This window comes from Dendropsophus ebraccatus, chromosome 4 (assembly GCF_027789765.1).
Source record: "Dendropsophus ebraccatus isolate aDenEbr1 chromosome 4, aDenEbr1.pat, whole genome shotgun sequence".
Taxonomy (NCBI): Eukaryota; Metazoa; Chordata; class Amphibia; order Anura; family Hylidae; genus Dendropsophus; species Dendropsophus ebraccatus.
In genome coordinates, this window is record NC_091457.1 from 146,191,949 (window position 1) to 146,211,333 (window position 19,385).

Genomic DNA, 19,385 nt, shown 5'->3' on the forward strand with positions numbered 1-19,385 from the left:
TACATTGAAAAATATCTATATTTCTATGAAACTGTGAATCATCAGGATACAAAGTGCAAAAGTCTTAGGCTCTGTCCACACAGTCAAATAAAAGCAAACAAGACAGTAAAATAGGTCTAAAACATTTTGAATTTTATAACGTGCTAGATTAAAGTCTATGAAGAAATGTCAGTTTGTGCACAGACCTGTTTTTTTTTTTAATATAATATGGGGAAGATTTATCAAATATGGTGTAAAGTGAAACTGGCCCAGTTGCCCCAAGCAACCAGATTCCACCTTTCATTTTCCAAAGAGTCTGTGAGGAATTAAAAGTGGAATCTGATTGGTTGCAAGGGGCAACTGAGCCAGTTTCACTTTACACCATGTTTGATGGCTGTTTTTCCATAGGCTTACATGTAAGATTTGATAGAGTTAAAACACATCCATATTTTATACCAATTTTACTGATGTATTTTGCTTTTATTTTACTTTGTGCAAATATAATCTTGGTTTATTTATTGGATGATCAGAAATGGCTTAGAAATTGTGCGATCTACTCATCCTTGTTTGGTCTCGGCACAGGAGCAATATTCTGAGACAATGTCTACCTTTTGGAAACCCACTCGCTCAGATATGGATTTCTTACAATGTCATAAATCTGTTCCATTATCTCCAAAAGAAACTCTTGACATGTGGGCCCGTACATGGCTTTTACTAACCATGCTCTCTCTCTTTTGGAGTAGTCCACCCTATGCCTTGCTGTTCCAACCTGATGACCACCTGAAACAGTTTTAACCACTGTCTTTATCCGACCCACGTTGTGGTTGTGATCTATTATAGCAAGTTGTGTTCTTGCAACCATCTCGTCAATGAAGAAATTAACCCTTTTTGGACGGTATTTTAGACAAATGCTATGAAATATTTCTACTTCTCGTGTATCACTGAGTGTTGATACTTGGCGTAAATCTTCCAGTAAAGATGGATCTTCCACTATTTTTTCTAAAGTTTGATGTGCAGGACTTTCTGGTCGTAGCCATTTTGTCTCCTTTTGCTGTTTTTCTTTCAGGGGTGGGTGTCTACAACGATTATATGTAGAATTGGACAACCACGAGTGCTCATTTGCACAATGATGAATAATCGATCTCCACCGCTGAACTAAGACTTCTGGGTCATCTCCGCATGTTCTTAAGCACCACCGAAGATGCCTTCTTATCGGTTTGATCCAAGCACTGAGAATCTCAGTATCCTTTGATTTTGATGCCTCATATATTTCGTTGCCAATAGACTTTGCCAGATGCCAGGCATTAAATTCATGTCGTATATGTGGATATTCGTCTTCTAACAGGTTTCTAATTGACATGTTACGGTCTGTGGCAATGAGCGCAATATCTAAATCCTTTTCTATCAGTTCCTCAATGCACCTTTTAAAAGCAACCTTTTCCAGGGCTTCCAAGGAGATAGTTGGGATTAACTGTTTAACATGAAAATTAACAATTTTTTTGCAGTCCATATCCATCAACGTATATAAGCAATATTTGCCAGAAAATCCCGGGCCGTCTGACAGGCCATCGCCAGTGAGTAGAAGTGCAGTGCCAATTTCCTCCACTACAGCCTCTTGTTCCCGTTTCCACTGTCTGTCAATAGCAGGAAATATGTAATTTTTTTGGTTTTCATAATAGACAGACTTTCCGACACTTTTTATATTTTGAACCTTAAAAAAACTTTGTATTTTTAAGAAATTATTTCCGGATAGTATTGTGGCAGCGGGTATCATTACATTGCCAGCTGGCTGACCTTCAACTTTTGGCTGCGATTCCCACAGTATTTTCTCATGTCCATTTTCACATTTTACTATGATAGTTACAGAGCTTCCATTGTATATTTTTTTGTATTTCAGTAGTTGCCCATTGCAAGAAACATGGGAAGAACATCGTATTTTTCTAATCAATTTTTTAAGCGATGACTCGAAAACAATGAATTTCTGCTCTTTCACCAAGTCTTCTTCACTGTCAGCAAGATCTTTAAATTCATTGATTGCTTCCGTTTCGTCATCGCTGTATGCTATGAAAGATTCCTCCGGATCCTCCTCACCATCTGAAATGTGGAATATGGAGTCTTCTATATCTTCGTAGTTTGTATCCTCCTCCTCTTCCTGTTCTCTCTGCTTCCTTCGTGTTAGTTCAGAAGGAAATTTAAGCCTGAAAGACGATAGACGTCCTGGAAGGAGACCCATTTTTTCTCTTAGTTGACTCTTAGCTGACGACGTTTGGATGGAAGGTAGCTTTGAAAGTCTTTTAACAGACCTAATTCGACTGCACAGAATTTTTTTAGTTTTTGTAGGGATGACAGTCTGGGTGTGTTTATGTTTGTGAAGCATTAAGTAATTTGTGTTTAATGCAACGTCAACTCTAGTAGGACTGCTAGCCCTTTTAATTTTATTGTCGGGCATAGCAACTCCATTTTCTTGAGGTGCAGTGACAATTGACAATGGTCTAATAAACATAGAAGTTGAGGGTGCAATAGATAAATTACCTGGTGTTGAACTTTGGATGAGTGTTACTTGTGGTGAAGCTTGTGTTGTGATTTTTTCAGCGTGATAGCTTTTCGTTTTTTTGCACGGTGGAGCTTCGGATGTTGGCTCTGAACAAAGAGATTTTGTCTGAGGTACAATTGTAAAATAGGATGGAATTGGCAAAGATATTGTGGTTGTAGTCAATGGTTTTGAAGTTACAGTTGACTGCGCAAAGGTGTATGAGACACAGGTTGTACTTGGGGTGGTTGGTAAATTGATTCCTCCTGCTGTCGTCGTTACTTTTTCTATAGTTTTAACGTGTGGGCAGTGTACATGCCTGGTGGGTACTGCGGAGGATTCAGGCTCCGTCTCGAATATGGAAGGCGTGGCATTGTACTTTAAAATACGCCTATGTCCTTCATAGTTGTAACATTCATAGGCAAAATGTCTTGAGCACATGCGGAATGAGTCACTTTTTTTCCCTTTGACAACTTTTTCTACCATTTCCTCAAAATTGTCAGTGAACTGTCCTGTTAGTTCCAGCCATTTTCTTATGCGCTGTGGATCTGAAGGAAATGTGTGCATAATGACGGTCCTATCAAAGTTACGCCATTTAGTGGTACATCCTTTCACTACACAGGTCGGCATCCTGTAAAATATAGGGCATAGCTATTGATTAGATGTCACAGCATAATTGCACAGCTGATTAAAAACAAATTCAGAATTTTTTTGGTGCTACCTGAATACAACGTATAATTGTTTGGGTGCTTTGGGGCATTTTGTAAAACATTTATTTATTTTTGCTTTCATAGTTCCTTAGGGAACTATCACTTACATACTTTACATTGCAGACACTGATCCCTGCTATGCCATAGCATAGCAGGGATTAGTGTTATCTGCTATCTTCTGAAGACCGAACAGAGGACTGCACGGAGGTAAGCTGTATACCTCTGGCAGTCAGGAAATATGATCATGTGATCGCACGGCGGTGTTTAAGTGTAAGTGACCGGAGCATCTCCGGTCACTTAGCAATCGGGACCCCCGCAGCGTGTCTGCGGGGGTCCCGATTGCTAAGTGACCGGAGATGCTCTGATCACTTATACTTAAACGCCGCGGTGCGATCGCAGCGTTTAAGGGGTTAATAGCAGGCGGATGCGCAATCGCAGCAGCCAGCCATTGGGGGTGAGGGCCTGGCTGCAGATAGCAGCTGGTCCTCACCTGCTATGGTCCATAGTCCAGGACCGCGCCAGGGCATACATTTACGCCCTCCTGCGTTAAGGCACAGGCAGTGGGGGCGTAAATGTACGCCCACGGTCGTTAAGGGGTTAATAAACTCTAAGGGGGAGATTTATTAAAGAGTGTAAATATACACCTGGTGTAAACTGCCCACACCAACCAATCACAGCTCAGCTTTCAGCTCTAGTAAAATATAAGAGGAGCTGTGATTGGTTGCTGTGGGCAGTTTACACCAGGTGTATATTTACACCCTTTCATAAATCTCCCCCCTAAGTGCTGTGTATACTGCCCTTTGTGGCAATATAAATGAAATAATATGCTATTACTTAAAAGTTATAAAATCAGTCAAACTGTATGATAAAAAATATATTTTTTTTCTTAAAAGTTTTAAATTTACCTCACAAGTAGTTTTATTGACAATAGGTTTTCTGTAAGACTTGTCAGCAGCAAAGAATATTCAGTAACGACAAAACCTGTAGCAGAATAATTCAATTCTGTAGGGAAAAAAAAAAAAGTTTTATTGTGTTTGTTATTACAGAAATATATATTGCCTTCCTCTCGGAAGGAGGCATTAGGAGGGGAGGCAGGGGGAGACCGAGAGAGAGGCTCACACACTGTTTTTCGTGTATTCAGCAGAAAGCAGCAGCTCAGAACTGGGTGAAGGAGACAATAGAAAAACAAGCATGGAATGAAATGTTAAAGTGACATTGTCACCCCTTTTTGCATTCTGACATCTCTACACAGGTGTAAAGGGTAAATTTACCAGTTTTCATACCTTATTTTATATCATACGCCATGGTGCCTTTTCAAGTAAAAAGTGATCTTTTATCAACTGCAGATTGTGCTAAGTAGGCGGGGCTTCACAGTAACTGTCACTTAGCCCCACCCACAGTGTGTAAGGCCCCACCCCTCTGTATTATCATCGACACATAGGCCCCACCTCCTCGACGCCCATTGGTATGGGCCAACCTAGAGGGGGTGGGGCCTAGACCTTTACATATGATAAATTTACCCTTTACAACTATGAAGAGAAGTCAGAATGCAAAAAGGGGGTGACCGTGTTGGGCAGCAACATTCAAAAGGTTATGTTTGAGCAGAATACCCCTTTAAAGGTCTTTTACAAGGGCTAATTATCAGCCAGGGGTGTTGATAGAAACGTTCCTTCGGCCCATGTAAAAGTAACAGTGATCAGCTGAGGAGCGGGAAAACATCCGAATCACATCTTTTTGACCGTTGCAAAATTTATCGCTATCGGCCGCACATCTCACTGTGTTAACAGGAGATGTGCGGTCGATAGCAAAGTGAAACTGAGAGCATGGATATGCCTATATCAGTGTTGTCAATATCCAGATCACAGTGCACACATACCTTCTGCGCTGCTGTTTGATCCAGCATCCTGCTCTCCCGTCTGTTCAGGTTGCCGCCGCCTCCTCAGAATGACTGTCACCCGGAGAAGGCCAAGAGCGTGAGATGCCCAATCGCACAGCAGTACTGATTGTATCTATGCACTGCATGTGTGATCAGGAAACTATGCACATCTGTGCTGTCAGTTTCTATGGCTGCAAGAATGATACAAGGATCGTTCGATCAGCCGTCCACCCAGTCATTGTGTTGTGTAAAGGTACTTCAAATGAGCCCCAATCTCGCTGATCAGTGCTGGTTTGCATCCTTGTATGACCTAATGTCGGGCAATATAAAAACTACTTTTAGTCGAGATGGGAATACCCCTTTAAAGAGGTAATCCCCTTTGGTATAAATTGCATAAAATAAATGTTGAATCATCCCCCCCTCCTGGGGACTAACAATTTGTTCCCTACTAGTTAATACCTTTTTTAGTCTCCTTTCCCCTGCAAGATCGGCAGCTTGTTTGCAGCGCCTTTACACAGCACGATCAAGCATGACTGCATGAAAGATCCTTGTATCGCTCATGCAGCCCTGGAAACTGAGAGCACATATGTATATATTGGGTTCTGTGATCTGTTCATAACTGTGCTGTCAGTTTCCAGATCACAAGCAACATTCTATACATAGCAGCCATGCTGCTTGTGATCTAGTGTGTGCTCCGCCTCCTCCAGCTGTCAATCATACCGGAGGGGGCGCCAGCCTGAAGTTACAGGAGTGGTTGGATGATGCAGAATGGCCGGTAAGAATAGACTGCTGCTTGTGATCTGGAAACTAAGAGCATAGATTATATACATATCGCAGACCCCAATATATACATATCTGTGCTGTCAGTTTCCCTTTCTCGGCTGCACAAACCCTGTTTACACAGGAAGATATGCAGCCGATAACGATACATCTTTGAACAAGGTCAAAAGATGCGATCAGCCGATAGTCGGGCTTATAGCCGATCGCTGCCCTTTTACACAGGCTGATGACCAGCTGCAGAAGCGTCTCAGTCAATATTTGAACTGTGTAAAAGGACCCCAAGAGTGTCAGCGGAACATGAATTGCAGCTGACAGATTCCCTTTAAGGCAAAAACAACCTACTGTTGTCGAGTTAGCTATAAATAAAAAGCTAACCCCCCCCCCCCCCACGTCACTCCTTCAAAGGCTTCCCTTCTCTTGAAGACTAACAATTCATTCAATATGTGTCAATACCCTTTAAGTCTCCTTCCCCCAGTTCTGAGTGGCTGCTTTCTGCTGAAGGCACAGAAAACTACATGTGAGCTGTGAAATACGTGTAATGAGCGTCCCTGGCCGGCTGCAGTCTGTAATGCCTAGGGGATTAAATCACAGAGAGGTCATCAGCAACTTGAACTCAGATTAACTCTCAGGCCTTACAGAGTTCAGAATTAGAATACCAAGGATGCTAATTACATGTGTTTACATCAGCCATCTGGGATGGGAGGAGGGGAAGACTGAGTGAACAGCTCACACAAAGTTTACTGTGTCTTCAGCAGAAAGCAGCAGCTCAGCACTGGGGAAAAGAGACTGAAAAGGTAACAACAAGTATGGAATGAATTGTTAGTCTCCAGTAGGGGGGGGGGGGGGTGATTATTCATATGGTAATATATATTTCATTTTCATACACTTCAATGGAACAGAGCTGCAAAACCCCACACCCAAACTGAGGACAAGTGTGGTGCTGCTTTTGAAAGAAAGCGACCATGTTTTTATAAGCCTGAAAAAAACCCCTTTAAGGGTGCTTTCACACACACCGGATTTCATGCTGCGGACTCGCAGCTAAATGTGCTGCAGATCCAGTGTCAGCGCATCCCTATAATACATACTCACAGCGGGATTGATATCCCACTGCGTGTATGTAAGTTAACCCCCCGGCGGGGGGAGCATACATTACCTCCTCCCCACTCTGGCTTGCTTCGGGGGTTCCCGGCGTCTGCTGGTCCCACTCAGCCAATTGCTGCCCCGCCGCAGCCACTGATTGGCTGAGTGGGATGCCTGCCGAGAACCCCCCAAAGCAAGCCGGAGTGTGGAGGAGGTGATGTATGCTCTGCTGCGGATTCAATGTGTGTGAAGGCACCCTGAAGGGGTATTCCAAACATAACATTTGACATGTTGCTGCCCATGGTGAGACTAACAATTCCTTTCTTTACGTGTTACTATCCACTCAGTCTCCTTCTCCCAGTTCTGAACTGCTGCTTTATGCTGAAAACACATATCTGAGGGTGAGCCTTTTTCTCCGTCTCCCCCTCCCTTCTGAGGCAGCTGATGTAAACACGTCCCTGGCAGGCCTTATCTGCAACATTGTAGCTTCTTTGTAATGCTGGGAGGGTCAAATTGCTAATGAACTCACTGTGATTATACCTCCCAGCATTACAAAGAAGCTACAAAGCTGCAGAAAAACCCAGCCAGGGACGTGTTTACATCAGCCGTCTCAGAAGGAGAGAAAAGCTCACACACAGATTTGTGTGTTTACAGCAGAAAGCAGCAGCTCAGAACTAGGGGAAGGAGACTGAATAGATAACAACAAGCAGGGAAGGGATTGCAAGTCTCACTATGGGTAGCAGCATATGAAACGGTATGTATGAGTGGAATACCCTTTAAGGTTGGGTTCATGCTAGGTGTTTTTTTTAATAAAAACATCAGATGACACATGGAATTTTTTTTTTAATGTCTGCGGGGGGGGGGGGGGGGGGGGGGGGGGGCGGTTTTCAGGGGTTGTCAACTCCTCACGTCTGGAGAAACTGTATGCCATCCCAGGGCTGACTGCAAAACATGGATACACATGATGAAACAATCGCATGACTTGAAAAAAAAAATAGGGGAAAAAAAAATGGCATAAAAAAAAACCACACAAACAAAAAAAAAACTACTAAAGGACAGGAAACCCCAGGCCCTCCAAATGGGCAGCCAAAGCTTTAGCCGTCCAGGCATGATGGGAGTTGTAGTCTTGCATTAGTAGGAGGGCCGCAGGTTCCCATTCCTGAACTAAAAAGTCAGAAAAACTGCTATTATGTTACATTTGTGTTTGTTTTTTTGATACTGCCCATAGCAACCAATGTCCCCTCGAACAGCTACACTGACAGGTTGCTAGGGGCAACACGACTGTTGTCTTAGTCCCAGGTTGCTATAGATACTAGAGAACAGGAGTCTGCCCTCCTACCTCGCCTAACACAGAGTTACACCGTCCGGTCACCGCATGACTGCGCTCGGGATAAACACGCGCAACTTCTTCCCTCCGCCCGTGGGGTCCTAGGACAGCTGAGCAGCGCGGTGATGACGTAAGTATAGGAAGTAGACGCCGCCTGCAACGCTACGCAATAATGTAGGATAAACAGGCAGTGACGTAGACACCTCAAAGAGAAGCCGCCCTGAGAGAGGGCGGGGCCTGTCGGTTTCCAAGGTGCGAACGAGAAACTTTACGGCCCTAGTTGTAAATTGCGGGAAAACCGTTAAATGACCTAGGAGAGTGGGCGGGGCGTTGGTAATCACGCTCGCTGTGCCCTCGTCAGCTCCCAATTGGGTGTCCAGTCATGGCGCACTTCCGGCTGTCGTCCTGAGGCCACGCCCCCGCACTCCTCACTCCCGTTTCTAGCTCTTTCCAGCCCGTGTTACACCGTGTGCACACCGAGTGCGTCTCTGGCTGCGATGGACCCACGGAAAGTGCAGGAGCTGCGGGAGTTCGTCCGCATGTGTCAGGGCAACCCGGCCGTGCTGCACCGCTCCGAGCTCGGCTTCTTCACAGAATGGCTGCTGAGGTGAGCGCGGTACCGGCACGGGATGGGGCAGGTGTGCACGCCGCTCTGCGGTAGTTCAGCGCTAAATAGTTCCTTTGCTCCATGTGGCTCTCGCTGTGTCACCTGACACCCCTGAAGCGCACTGACCCCCATAGTCAGCAGGTACTGGGCTTGTCTGGTCACTAGAGGGTTAACACGGTGTCTCTGTGCTAGAAATAACCGTGTGCAGAGTGTACGGGCGTATTCACACCAGCAGGATTTACTGCGGCTAATCCTACCGCTAATCCCAGCCGTAATCCGCAGCCAAATCTGTCAGAAATTCTGCACCAAAGCCTCATAGTGTAACTGGTGTCTACTGCCAAGTATTGTGCCCCCATGATAACACCCCCTGACTACTACTGTGCCCCCATGATAACACCCCCTGACTACTACTGTGCCCCCATGGTAACACCCCCTGACTACTACTGTGCCCCCATGGTAACACCCCCTGACTACTACTGTGCCCCCATGGTAACACCCCCTGACTACTACTGTGCCCCCATGATAACACCCCCTGACTACTACTGTGCCCCCATGATAACACCCCCTGACTACTAGTACTGTGCCCCCATGATAACACCCCCTGACTACTACTACTGTGCCCCCATGATAACACCCCCTGACTACTACTACTGTGCCCCCATGATAACACCCCCTGACTACTACTACTGTGCCCCCATGATAACACCCCCTGACTACTACTACTGTGCCCCCATGATAACACCCCCTGACTACTACTACTGTGCCCCCATGATAACACCCCCTGACTACTACTACTGTGCCCCCATGATAACACCCCCTGACTACTACTACTGTGCCCCCATGATAACACCCCCTGACTACTACTACTGTGCCCCCATGATAACACCCCCTGACTACTACTACTGTGCCCCCATGATAACACCCCCTGACTACTACTACTGTGCCCCCATGATAACACCCCCTGACTACTACTACTGTGCCCCCATGATAACACCCCCTGACTACTACTACTGTGCCCCCATGATAACACCCCCTGACTACTACTACTGTGCCCCCATGATAACACCCCCTGACTACTACTACTGTGCCCCCATGATAACACCCCCTGACTACTACTACTGTGCCCCATGATAACACCCCCTGACTACTACTACTGTGCCCCCATGATAACACCCCCTGACTACTACTACTGTGCCCCCATGATAACACCCCCTGACTACTACTACTGTGCCCCCATGATAACACCCCCTGACTACTACTACTGTGCCCCCATGATAACACCCCCTGACTACTACTACTGTGCCCCCATGATAACAACCCCTGACTACTACTACTGTGCCTCCATGCTAACACCCCCTGAATACTACTACTGTGCCCCCATAAGACCCCCTGACTACTACTACTGTGCCTCCATGATAACACCCCCTTACTACTACTACTGTGCCCCCATGATAACACCCCCTTACTACTACTACTGTGCCCCCATGATAACCCCTCCTGACTACTACTACTGTGCCCCCATGATAACCCCTCCTGACTACTACTGTGCCCCCGTGATAACCCCTCCTGACTACTACTGTGCCCCCCCCCCTCCCGTGATAACCCCTCCTGACTACTACTGTGCCCCCATGATAACCCTTCCTGACTACTACTGTGCCCCCATGATAACACCCCCTGACTAGTACTGTGCCCCCATGATAACACCCCCTGACTACTACTACTGTGCCCCCATGATAACACCCCCTGACTACTACTACTGTGCCCCCATGATAACACCCCCTGACTACTACTACTGTGCCCCCATGATAACACCCCCTGACTACTACTACTGTGCCCCCATGATAACACCCCCTGACTACTACTACTGTGCCCCCATGATAACACCCCCTGACTACTACTACTGTGCCCCCATGATAACACCCCCTGACTACTACTACTGTGCCCCCATGATAACACCCCCTGACTACTACTACTGTGCCCCCATGATAACACCCCCTGACTACTACTACTGTGCCTCCATGCTAACACCCCCTGAATACTACTACTGTGCCCCCATAAGACCCCCTGACTACTACTACTGTGCCCCCATGATAACACCCCCTGACTACTACTACTGTGCCCCCATGATAACCCCTCCTGACTACTACTACTGTGCCCCCATGATAACACCCCCTGACTACTACTACTGTGCCCCCATGATAACACCCCCTGACTACTACTACTGTGCCTCCATGCTAACACCCCCTGAATACTACTACTGTGCCCCCATAAGACCCCCTGACTACTACTACTGTGCCCCCATGATAACCCCTCCTGACTACTACTGTGCCCCCGTGATAACCCCTCCTGACTACTACTGTGCCCCCCCCCTCCCGTGATAACCCCTCCTGACTACTACTGTGCCCCCATGATAACCCTTCCTGACTACTACTGTGCCCCCATGATAACACCCCCTGACTAGTACTGTGCCCCCATGATAACACCCCCTGACTACTACTACTGTGCCCCCATGATAACACCCCCTGACTACTACTACTGTGCCCCCATGATAACACCCCCTGACTACTACTACTGTGCCCCCATGATAACACCCCCTGACTACTACTACTGTGCCCCCATGATAACACCCCCTGACTACTACTACTGTGCCCCCATGATAACACCCCCTGACTACTACTACTGTGCCCCCATGATAACACCCCCTGACTACTACTACTGTGCCCCCATGATAACACCCCCTGACTACTACTACTGTGCCCCCATGATAACACCCCCTGACTACTACTACTGTGCCTCCATGCTAACACCCCCTGAATACTACTACTGTGCCCCCATAAGACCCCCTGACTACTACTACTGTGCCCCCATGATAACACCCCCTGACTACTACTACTGTGCCCCCATGATAACACCCCCTGACTACTACTACTGTGCCCCCATGATAACACCCCCTGACTACTACTACTGTGCCCCCATGATAACACCCCCTGACTACTACTACTGTGCCTCCATGCTAACACCCCCTGAATACTACTACTGTGCCCCCATAAGACCCCCTGACTACTACTACTGTGCCCCCATGATAACCCCTCCTGACTACTACTGTGCCCCCGTGATAACCCCCGTGTGGCCCTCTTGTTGTTAGCTACATTTCCCGTCATGTCTGGGCAGCCAGGGAGCGTCCTGCGGTGGGGGACGGACCCCTTAGAACATGAGTAGTGTATTTGCCCTTGGTGCACTGTTCATGGTCAGTGTGATTTCTGAGCATTGGTAAGTGCTGTGCCTGTCACTGCCCACAAGCCCCATAGAGAGGGAATGGAGTGTTGGCTGTGCATGCGCCGGGCTCTACACTTATTCCAGGTATGTGTTTTTTTTTTCTCTCTGTTTTTGCATTATTGGGGGTTACAGCAGTCAGACCTTCAGAAATCCTCATTTGTTCTGGGTCACTGCTCCCCATTTCCCACAGGTCTCCGCATCTTCACATAACAAGGACTCCCCGCTCAGCCAATCTCTGTGCTATTAGATTTGGACTAGGTTCACACTTCATACGATTTCATTTAAATAACTGAACACAGCATCAAATCTGCTGCAGATCTGCTGCAGATCCTGTAGGTGTGAACACACCCTAATGCCCCTATTCCACGGGCCGTTTTAGAGGAGCAAACGAGCGCTATTAGCGCTCGTTTGCTCCTCATTCCCCCCTCGCTGCCGCCGCTATTCAACGCGGCTGCAGCGAGCGGGTGAGTGCGGGAGGGGCGGCGGGGAGCTGCGGGGGGGCTGCTCGGAGGATCGCTGATCGTCCGGGCAGCCCATAGGATATAGCAGCGTCTGCTGCCGATGCTCCTATTCAGCGGAGCGACGGCAGCAGATCGTTGCTGTATCAGTCGCTTGTTTTTCAACATGTTGAAAAACAAGCGACTGCAACGATCAGCCGACATGAACGATGTCGGCTGATCGTTGCACTCTATTCCACGGAACGATTGTCGTCCGTAGCGGTCTATATCGTCCGAAAATGAACGATAATCGTTCCGTGGAATAGGGCCATTAGGGTACAAACACCGTATACGCAGCAGATCTGCAGCAAATTTGATGGTGCAGATTTGATGCTGTCTTCAGTTATTTAGATCTAATCTGCTGTGTATTTGTTGCAGTAAATACGCTGCGTATACGGTGTGTGTGTTTATACCCTAAATTTTAACATACAGAGAAATGTGGCGAGGCAACGTTATGTGTATGTTATATCAATTGTAAAAAAAAAATTCTGTCTCTGACTTTGCAAAAATCCACTCAACCCAACTTTGTAATGTATGTTATGTCTGTGAATGGCCCCCTTCCCCGTGTCCCACCACCCCCACCCGTGTACCCGGAAGTGTGGTGCGCTATACATACCTGTCACATGCCGACTCGTCTCTGATCTTCAGTCAGCGATGTCGTCTTCAGACGGCCAGGCCGAATCCCTCCGACCGTCCTGAGTGCCGGCCGCCCTCTTCAGCGTCATCGGCTGCTCAGCCGCGATTAGTTGAGTATAACTGTGCTCAGCCAATTGCGGCTGAGCATCTGATGACGCTGAAGAGGGCGGCCGGCACTCAGGACGGTCGGAGGGATTCGGCCTGGCCGTCTGAAGACGACATCGCTGACTGAAGATCAGAGACGAGTCGGCATGTGACAGGTATGTATAGCGCACCACACTTCCGGGTACACGGGTGGGGGTGGTGGGACACGGGGAAGGGGGCCATTCACAGACATAACATACATTACAAAGTTGTATAACTTTGTAATATGTGTTATTCTGTGAATAATTGTTTACCGCCGCACTACCCCTTTAACCCCTTCACGTCAGCCATCTGTATATATACACGTTCCTATTGCACATGCCCCGTGCAGTAGGAATGTACATATACGTTCCTGACTTGAGGGGGCTTTGTGATGAGAACGGGATCGCTGCAGGGACAGCGATCCTGCTCTCATCTGTGTACAGCACCGGAGATAATGAGGATCAGCTGCGATTCCGCAGCTGACCCCCATTAACCCCTTAGTGACCGCCGAAACGGCGGTCACTAATGGGCCGGTGCCGCCGCTGTATTTCATCTCACGTTTCATTTCACCGCACGTCGCCTCTGACCACCGCACGTCGCCTCTGACCACCGCACGTCGCCTCTGACCACCGCACGTCGCCTCTGACCACCGCACGTCGCCTCTGACCACCGCACGTCGCCTCTGACCACCGCACGTCGCCTCTGACCACCGCACGTCGCCTCTGACCACCGCACGTCGCCTCTGACGACCGCACGTCGCCTCTGACCACCGCACGTCGCCTCTGACCACCGCACGTCGCCTCTGACGACCGCACGTCGCCTCTGACGACCGCACGTCGCCTCTGACGACCGCACGTCGCCTCTGACGACCGCACGTCGCCTCTGACGACCGCACGTCGCCTCTGACGACCGCACGTCGCCTCTGACGACCGCACGTCGCCTCTGACGACCGCACGTCGCCTCTGACGACCGCACGTCGCCTCTGACGACCGCACGTCGCCTCTGACGACCGCACGTCGCCTCTGACGACCGCACGTCGCCTCTGACGACCGCACGTCGCCTCTGACGACCGCACGTCGCCTCTGACGACCGCACGTCGCCTCTGACGACCGCACGTCGCCTCTGACGACCGCACGTCGCCTCTGACGACCGCACGTCGCCTCTGACGACCGCACGTCGCCTCTGACGACCGCACGTCGCCTCTGACGACCGCACGTCGCCTCTGACGACCGCACGTCGCCTCTGACGACCGCACGTCGCCTCTGACGACCGCACGTCGCCTCTGACGACCGCACGTCGCCTCTGACGACCGCACGTCGCCTCTGACGACCGCACGTCGCCTCTGACGACCGCACGTCGCCTCTGACGACCGCACGTCGCCTCTGACGACCGCACGTCGCCTCTGACGACCGCACGTCGCCTCTGACGACCGCACGTCGCCTCTGACGACCGCACGTCGCCTCTGACGACCGCACGTCGCCTCTGACGACCGCACGTCGCCTCTGACGACCGCACGTCGCCTCTGACGACCGCACGTCGCCTCTGACGACCGCACGTCGCCTCTGACGACCGCACGTCGCCTCTGACGACCGCACGTCGCCTCTGACGACCGCACGTCGCCTCTGACGACCGCACGTCGCCTCTGACGACCGCACGTCGCCTCTGACGACCGCACGTCGCCTCTGACGACCGCACGTCGCCTCTGACGACCGCACGTCGCCTCTGACGACCGCACGTCGCCTCTGACGACCGCACGTCGCCTCTGACGACCGCACGTCGCCTCTGACGACCGCACGTCGCCTCTGACGACCCCACGTCGCCTCTGACGACCCCACGTCGCCTCTGACCACCCCACGTCGCCAGTGACCCACGCCAGATTACAGGTACCCACCTCTGATTACCTATTAGCACTTCAGTTTATCCGTAACCACAGCAGGTTGCCCGTGACCACCCCATGTTGCCCGTGACCACCCCATGTTGCCCGTGACCACCCCATGTTGCCCGTAACCACCCCACATTACCTGTAATCTAATTTTTTTTAATTGTATTTTAGTAACTGCGCTATTCTAATAACTGTTACTAGCTGCGGCAACTGTTTTGCTCCAGCAAATTGGCGCTCCTTCCCTTCTGAGCCCTGCTGTGTGCCCATACAGTGGTTTATGCCCACATATGGGGTACCGTTGTACTCAGGAGAACCTGCGTTACAGATTTTGGGGTACATTTTTTCTCCTGTTCCTTGTGAAATTTAGAAGTTTCAAACTAAACCAACATATTTTTGGAAAAATTCAAGTTTTTCATTTTTACTGTCTAATTTTGAATACTTTCCTCTAATACCTGTGGGGCCAAAATGCTCATCCTACCTCAAGATGAATTCTTTGAGGGGTGTACTTTCCGAAATGGGGTGACTTTTGGGGGGATTCTATTCTGTAGACATTACAGGGGCGCTGCAAACGCACCTGGTGCTCAGAAACTTCTTCAGAAAAATCTGCTGAGAAAATGCTAATTGTCGCTCCTTCCCTTCTGAGCCCTGCTGTGTGCCCATACAGTGGTTTATGCCCACATATGGGGTACCGTTCTACTCAGGAGACCCTGCGTTACAGATTTTGGGGTGAATTTTCTCTCCTGTTCCTCGTGAAATTGAGAAATTTCAAACTAAAGGAACATATTGGAAAAATTCGAGTTTTTCATTTTTACTGTCTACTTTTGAATACTTTCCTCTAATACCTGTGGGGTCAAAATGCTCACCACACCCCAAAATGAATTCTTTGAGGGGTGCACTTTCCAAAATGGGGTGACTTATGGCGAGATTTACTCCGCTGGCACTACAGGGGCTCTGCAAACACACCTGGCGCTCAGAAACTTCTTCAGCAAAATCTGCATTGAAAAAGCTAATTGGCGCTCCTTCCCTTCTGAGCCCTGCTGTGTGCCCATGCAGTGGTTTATGCCCACATATGGGGTACCGTTGTACTCATGAGAACCTGCGTTACAAATTTTGGGGTACTTTTTTTCTCTTGTTCCTCGTGAAATTGAAAAATTTCAAACTAAACGAACATACTATTGGAAAAAATTAGTTTTTCATTTTTACTGTCTAATTTTGAATACTTTCCTCTAACACCTGTGGGGTCAAATTGCTCATCCTACCCGAAGATGAATTCTTTGAGGGGTGTACTTTCCAAAATGGGGTGACTTATGGGGTTTTTTCTCTCTGCTGACACTACAGGGGCTCTGCAAATGCACCTGGCGCTCGGAAACTTCTTCAGCAAAATCTGCAATGGAAAAGCTAATTGGCGCTCCTTCCCTTCTGAGCCCCACTGTGTGCCCATGCAGTGGTTTACACCCACATATGGGGTACCGTAGTACTCAAGAGAACCCGTGTTACAAATTTTGGGGTGCTTTTTCTCTCATGTTCCTTTTGAAAATGAGAAACTTTAATCTAAATGTATATATTATTGGAAAATTTTAATTTTTCGTTTTTTTACGGCCTAATGGTGAATACTTTCCTCCAGCCCCTGTAGGGTTAAAATGCTCATTATACCCCTAGATTAATTCTTTAAGGTGTCTAGTTTCCAAAATGGGGTCACTTATGGGGGTTTCCAGTATACAAATCTCCTAAATCAACTTAAAATAAGAACTGGTCCCTAAAAAAATCAGTTTTGGAAACTTTCACGAAAATGTGGTAATTTGCTGATAAATTTCTAAGCCCCGTAACACCCTAAAAAAGTAAAATATGTTTATGAAATGAAGCCAGAATAAAGAGGACATATTGGTAATGTGACTTAGTAACTAATTTATGTAATACAACTTTCTTTTTTTAGAAGCAGAGAATTTCAAAGTTCATAAAATGCTAATTTTTTCAATTTTTCATGATATTTTGATGTTTTTCACAAAAAACACACAAAGTAGTGACCAAATTTTGCCACTAATATAAAGTGCCATATGTGACGAAAAAACAATCTCAGAATCGCTAGCATACGTTAAAGCGTCACTGAGCTATAAGCGCATAAAGTGAGACAGGTCAGATTTTGAAAAATGAGCCTGGTCTTTTAGGTGCAAATAGGCTTGGTCTTGAAGGGGTTAAAGAGGATGTACCATCAGACCTCATATATTGTGATATACATACTAATCTGTCGGCGCTGACATGTAGAAGAGGTATTAACGTACGTGTTAATGTATAGCAGGTCCTACATCCCGGCATGATGACAGAGTGGCTGGGATGCAAACAGGAGGCAGGGCTGTGCTGCATACTGTAGGACCTGCCAAATTAACATAAGAGGCAGTACTGAGGCGAGGGTAATGAGAGTCAGCAGCACACGTCGCGGGCGGAGGAGATGAAGGGAATAGCACACCCTGGGCCCGCCTCCTGTGCTTCACACCGGATCATTTGAATATCCGTTAGGAGGGGAATTTAATGGCGACCGGGCAGGATAAAGAGAAATGCTCCACACCAGCCTCTTCTACATGTCAGCGCCGACAGATTAGTATGTATATCACAATATATGAGGTCTGATGGTACATCCTCTTTAATGGCAAATAACCGCTGTTGTTTTAAAGTAACAGCAATTATTTCCCATTAAAGGGGACCTCCGGATAAGAAAAACTTGTTTTCTATTAAAAGTACATTAAAAGTTATATAGATATGTCTATACAATGTATTACCATATCTGTGCGGTTCTGCCACACTGGTAGCTGATAGAAATCCAGGAAGTGAAGAAAAATGGCCCCTGTGCCAACTCACATTGTCTCCTGCTCCTTCTGCTATCCCCCCCCCCCCCCAGGAGACAAATCTTCCATGCTTCTGTCTCACATTGTGTGTGTTTGCTGAGCACAGGCTGGTGATGCAGACATGGGGCAGGGCGTGATATCACAGGAGGCGCGGCTGGATAACACAATCCCCTGACTGATTCACCATCTCTGTCCAGCCTGAAGCAGGTGCATCACTAATTTTACTGATTGTAATGGGTGGGGGACCGTGATGATCAGCTGAGGGAAAGCATTGCATTCTGGGAAATGCCAAACCAGGAAGGACAAACACAATACAGAGCAAACCCCCCCCCCCCCAAACAAATGGATTTTTTGTAGTTTCAAAACTGGGATAGACAGGTAAGTAATGCGTTATGCTACTGCAGAAGTTTCATTTTTTTTAACCTCTACCTGGAGTTCCCCTTTAAATGGCAGCCATCCACTAAATTCCAACTGTATAGGAACATAGCCTTCTGTGATTTCAATCTACTTCTAGTTTTGGTTGCAAAATACTGAGCAAAAATACTGTGTGGGAACATAGCCTAAAGCGTCAGATAATTCCGCCCTCAGACCCAGTTGGAAACTCTGCAGCCTTTTCCCTCCATGTGAACATATAGTTAAAGTGATACCGTCACCCATAATAACAAAGGTAACATTCACAGCATCAGCGCTGCACATTGCACATTTACCTCTGCTCAGCTTCTTTTTGTTGAAAAAAAGGTTGTAAACATGGGTGTTGCTGTGAACATTGCCCATGTAACCACGGCTGACAGTATCACTTTAAAGGGTTTAGCCAGCATTAGAAAAAACATACCAGTTTTCCTTCTGAAACAGCGCCACCCCTGTTCTCAGTTTGTGTGTGGTATTGCATCTCAGTTCCATTGAAGTAAAAGAAGTAATGTGGCAGTACCACAAATGACCTGAGGACAGGGTTGGTGCTGTTTTTGGAATAAAGCAGCTATATGTTTTCTAAGGGTACAAACCCACTTGACGTATTTGCTCCGTGAAGCAGTCTTAAAAATAAGCAGGCAAAACGCAGGTTGGCTTTATACAATTGTTCTGCGTTAAAATACGCAATTGCGTATTTTTGAAGCGTGAAGCTTGTGTTAGCGAAGCATCAGTTGTTAACAACCTGTGCGAAAAACGCATGTAGCTTCACGCTTCAAAAATACGCAATTGCGTATTTTAACGCAGAACAATTGTATAAAGCCAACCTGCGTT

At 47.7% G+C, this 19,385-nt stretch overlaps 2 protein-coding genes across 2 annotated transcripts in view; one reads left to right on the forward strand and one right to left on the reverse strand.

Annotated features, from left to right (window-relative positions):
• On the reverse strand, nucleotides 1–8,873 carry LOC138788941 (uncharacterized). The gene is made up of 3 exons (XM_069967355.1): nucleotides 8,295–8,873; nucleotides 4,125–4,221; nucleotides 1–3,140 (listed from the first exon to the last, which is right to left on the reverse strand). Exon 3 carries the CDS (start codon nucleotides 3,137–3,139, stop codon nucleotides 584–586), a length of 2,556 nt encoding a protein of 851 aa, XP_069823456.1. The 5' UTR covers nucleotide 3,140; nucleotides 4,125–4,221; nucleotides 8,295–8,873; the 3' UTR covers nucleotides 1–583.
• ST13 (ST13 Hsp70 interacting protein) overlaps nucleotides 8,653–19,385 on the forward strand; it is a 26,469-nt gene continuing 15,736 nt past the window's right edge. The window contains exon 1 of the mRNA XM_069967356.1: nucleotides 8,653–8,889. Coding sequence (XP_069823457.1) covers nucleotides 8,780–8,889 — 110 coding nt within the window. The 5' untranslated portion in view covers nucleotides 8,653–8,779. The remainder of the gene's footprint in view (nucleotides 8,890–19,385) is intronic.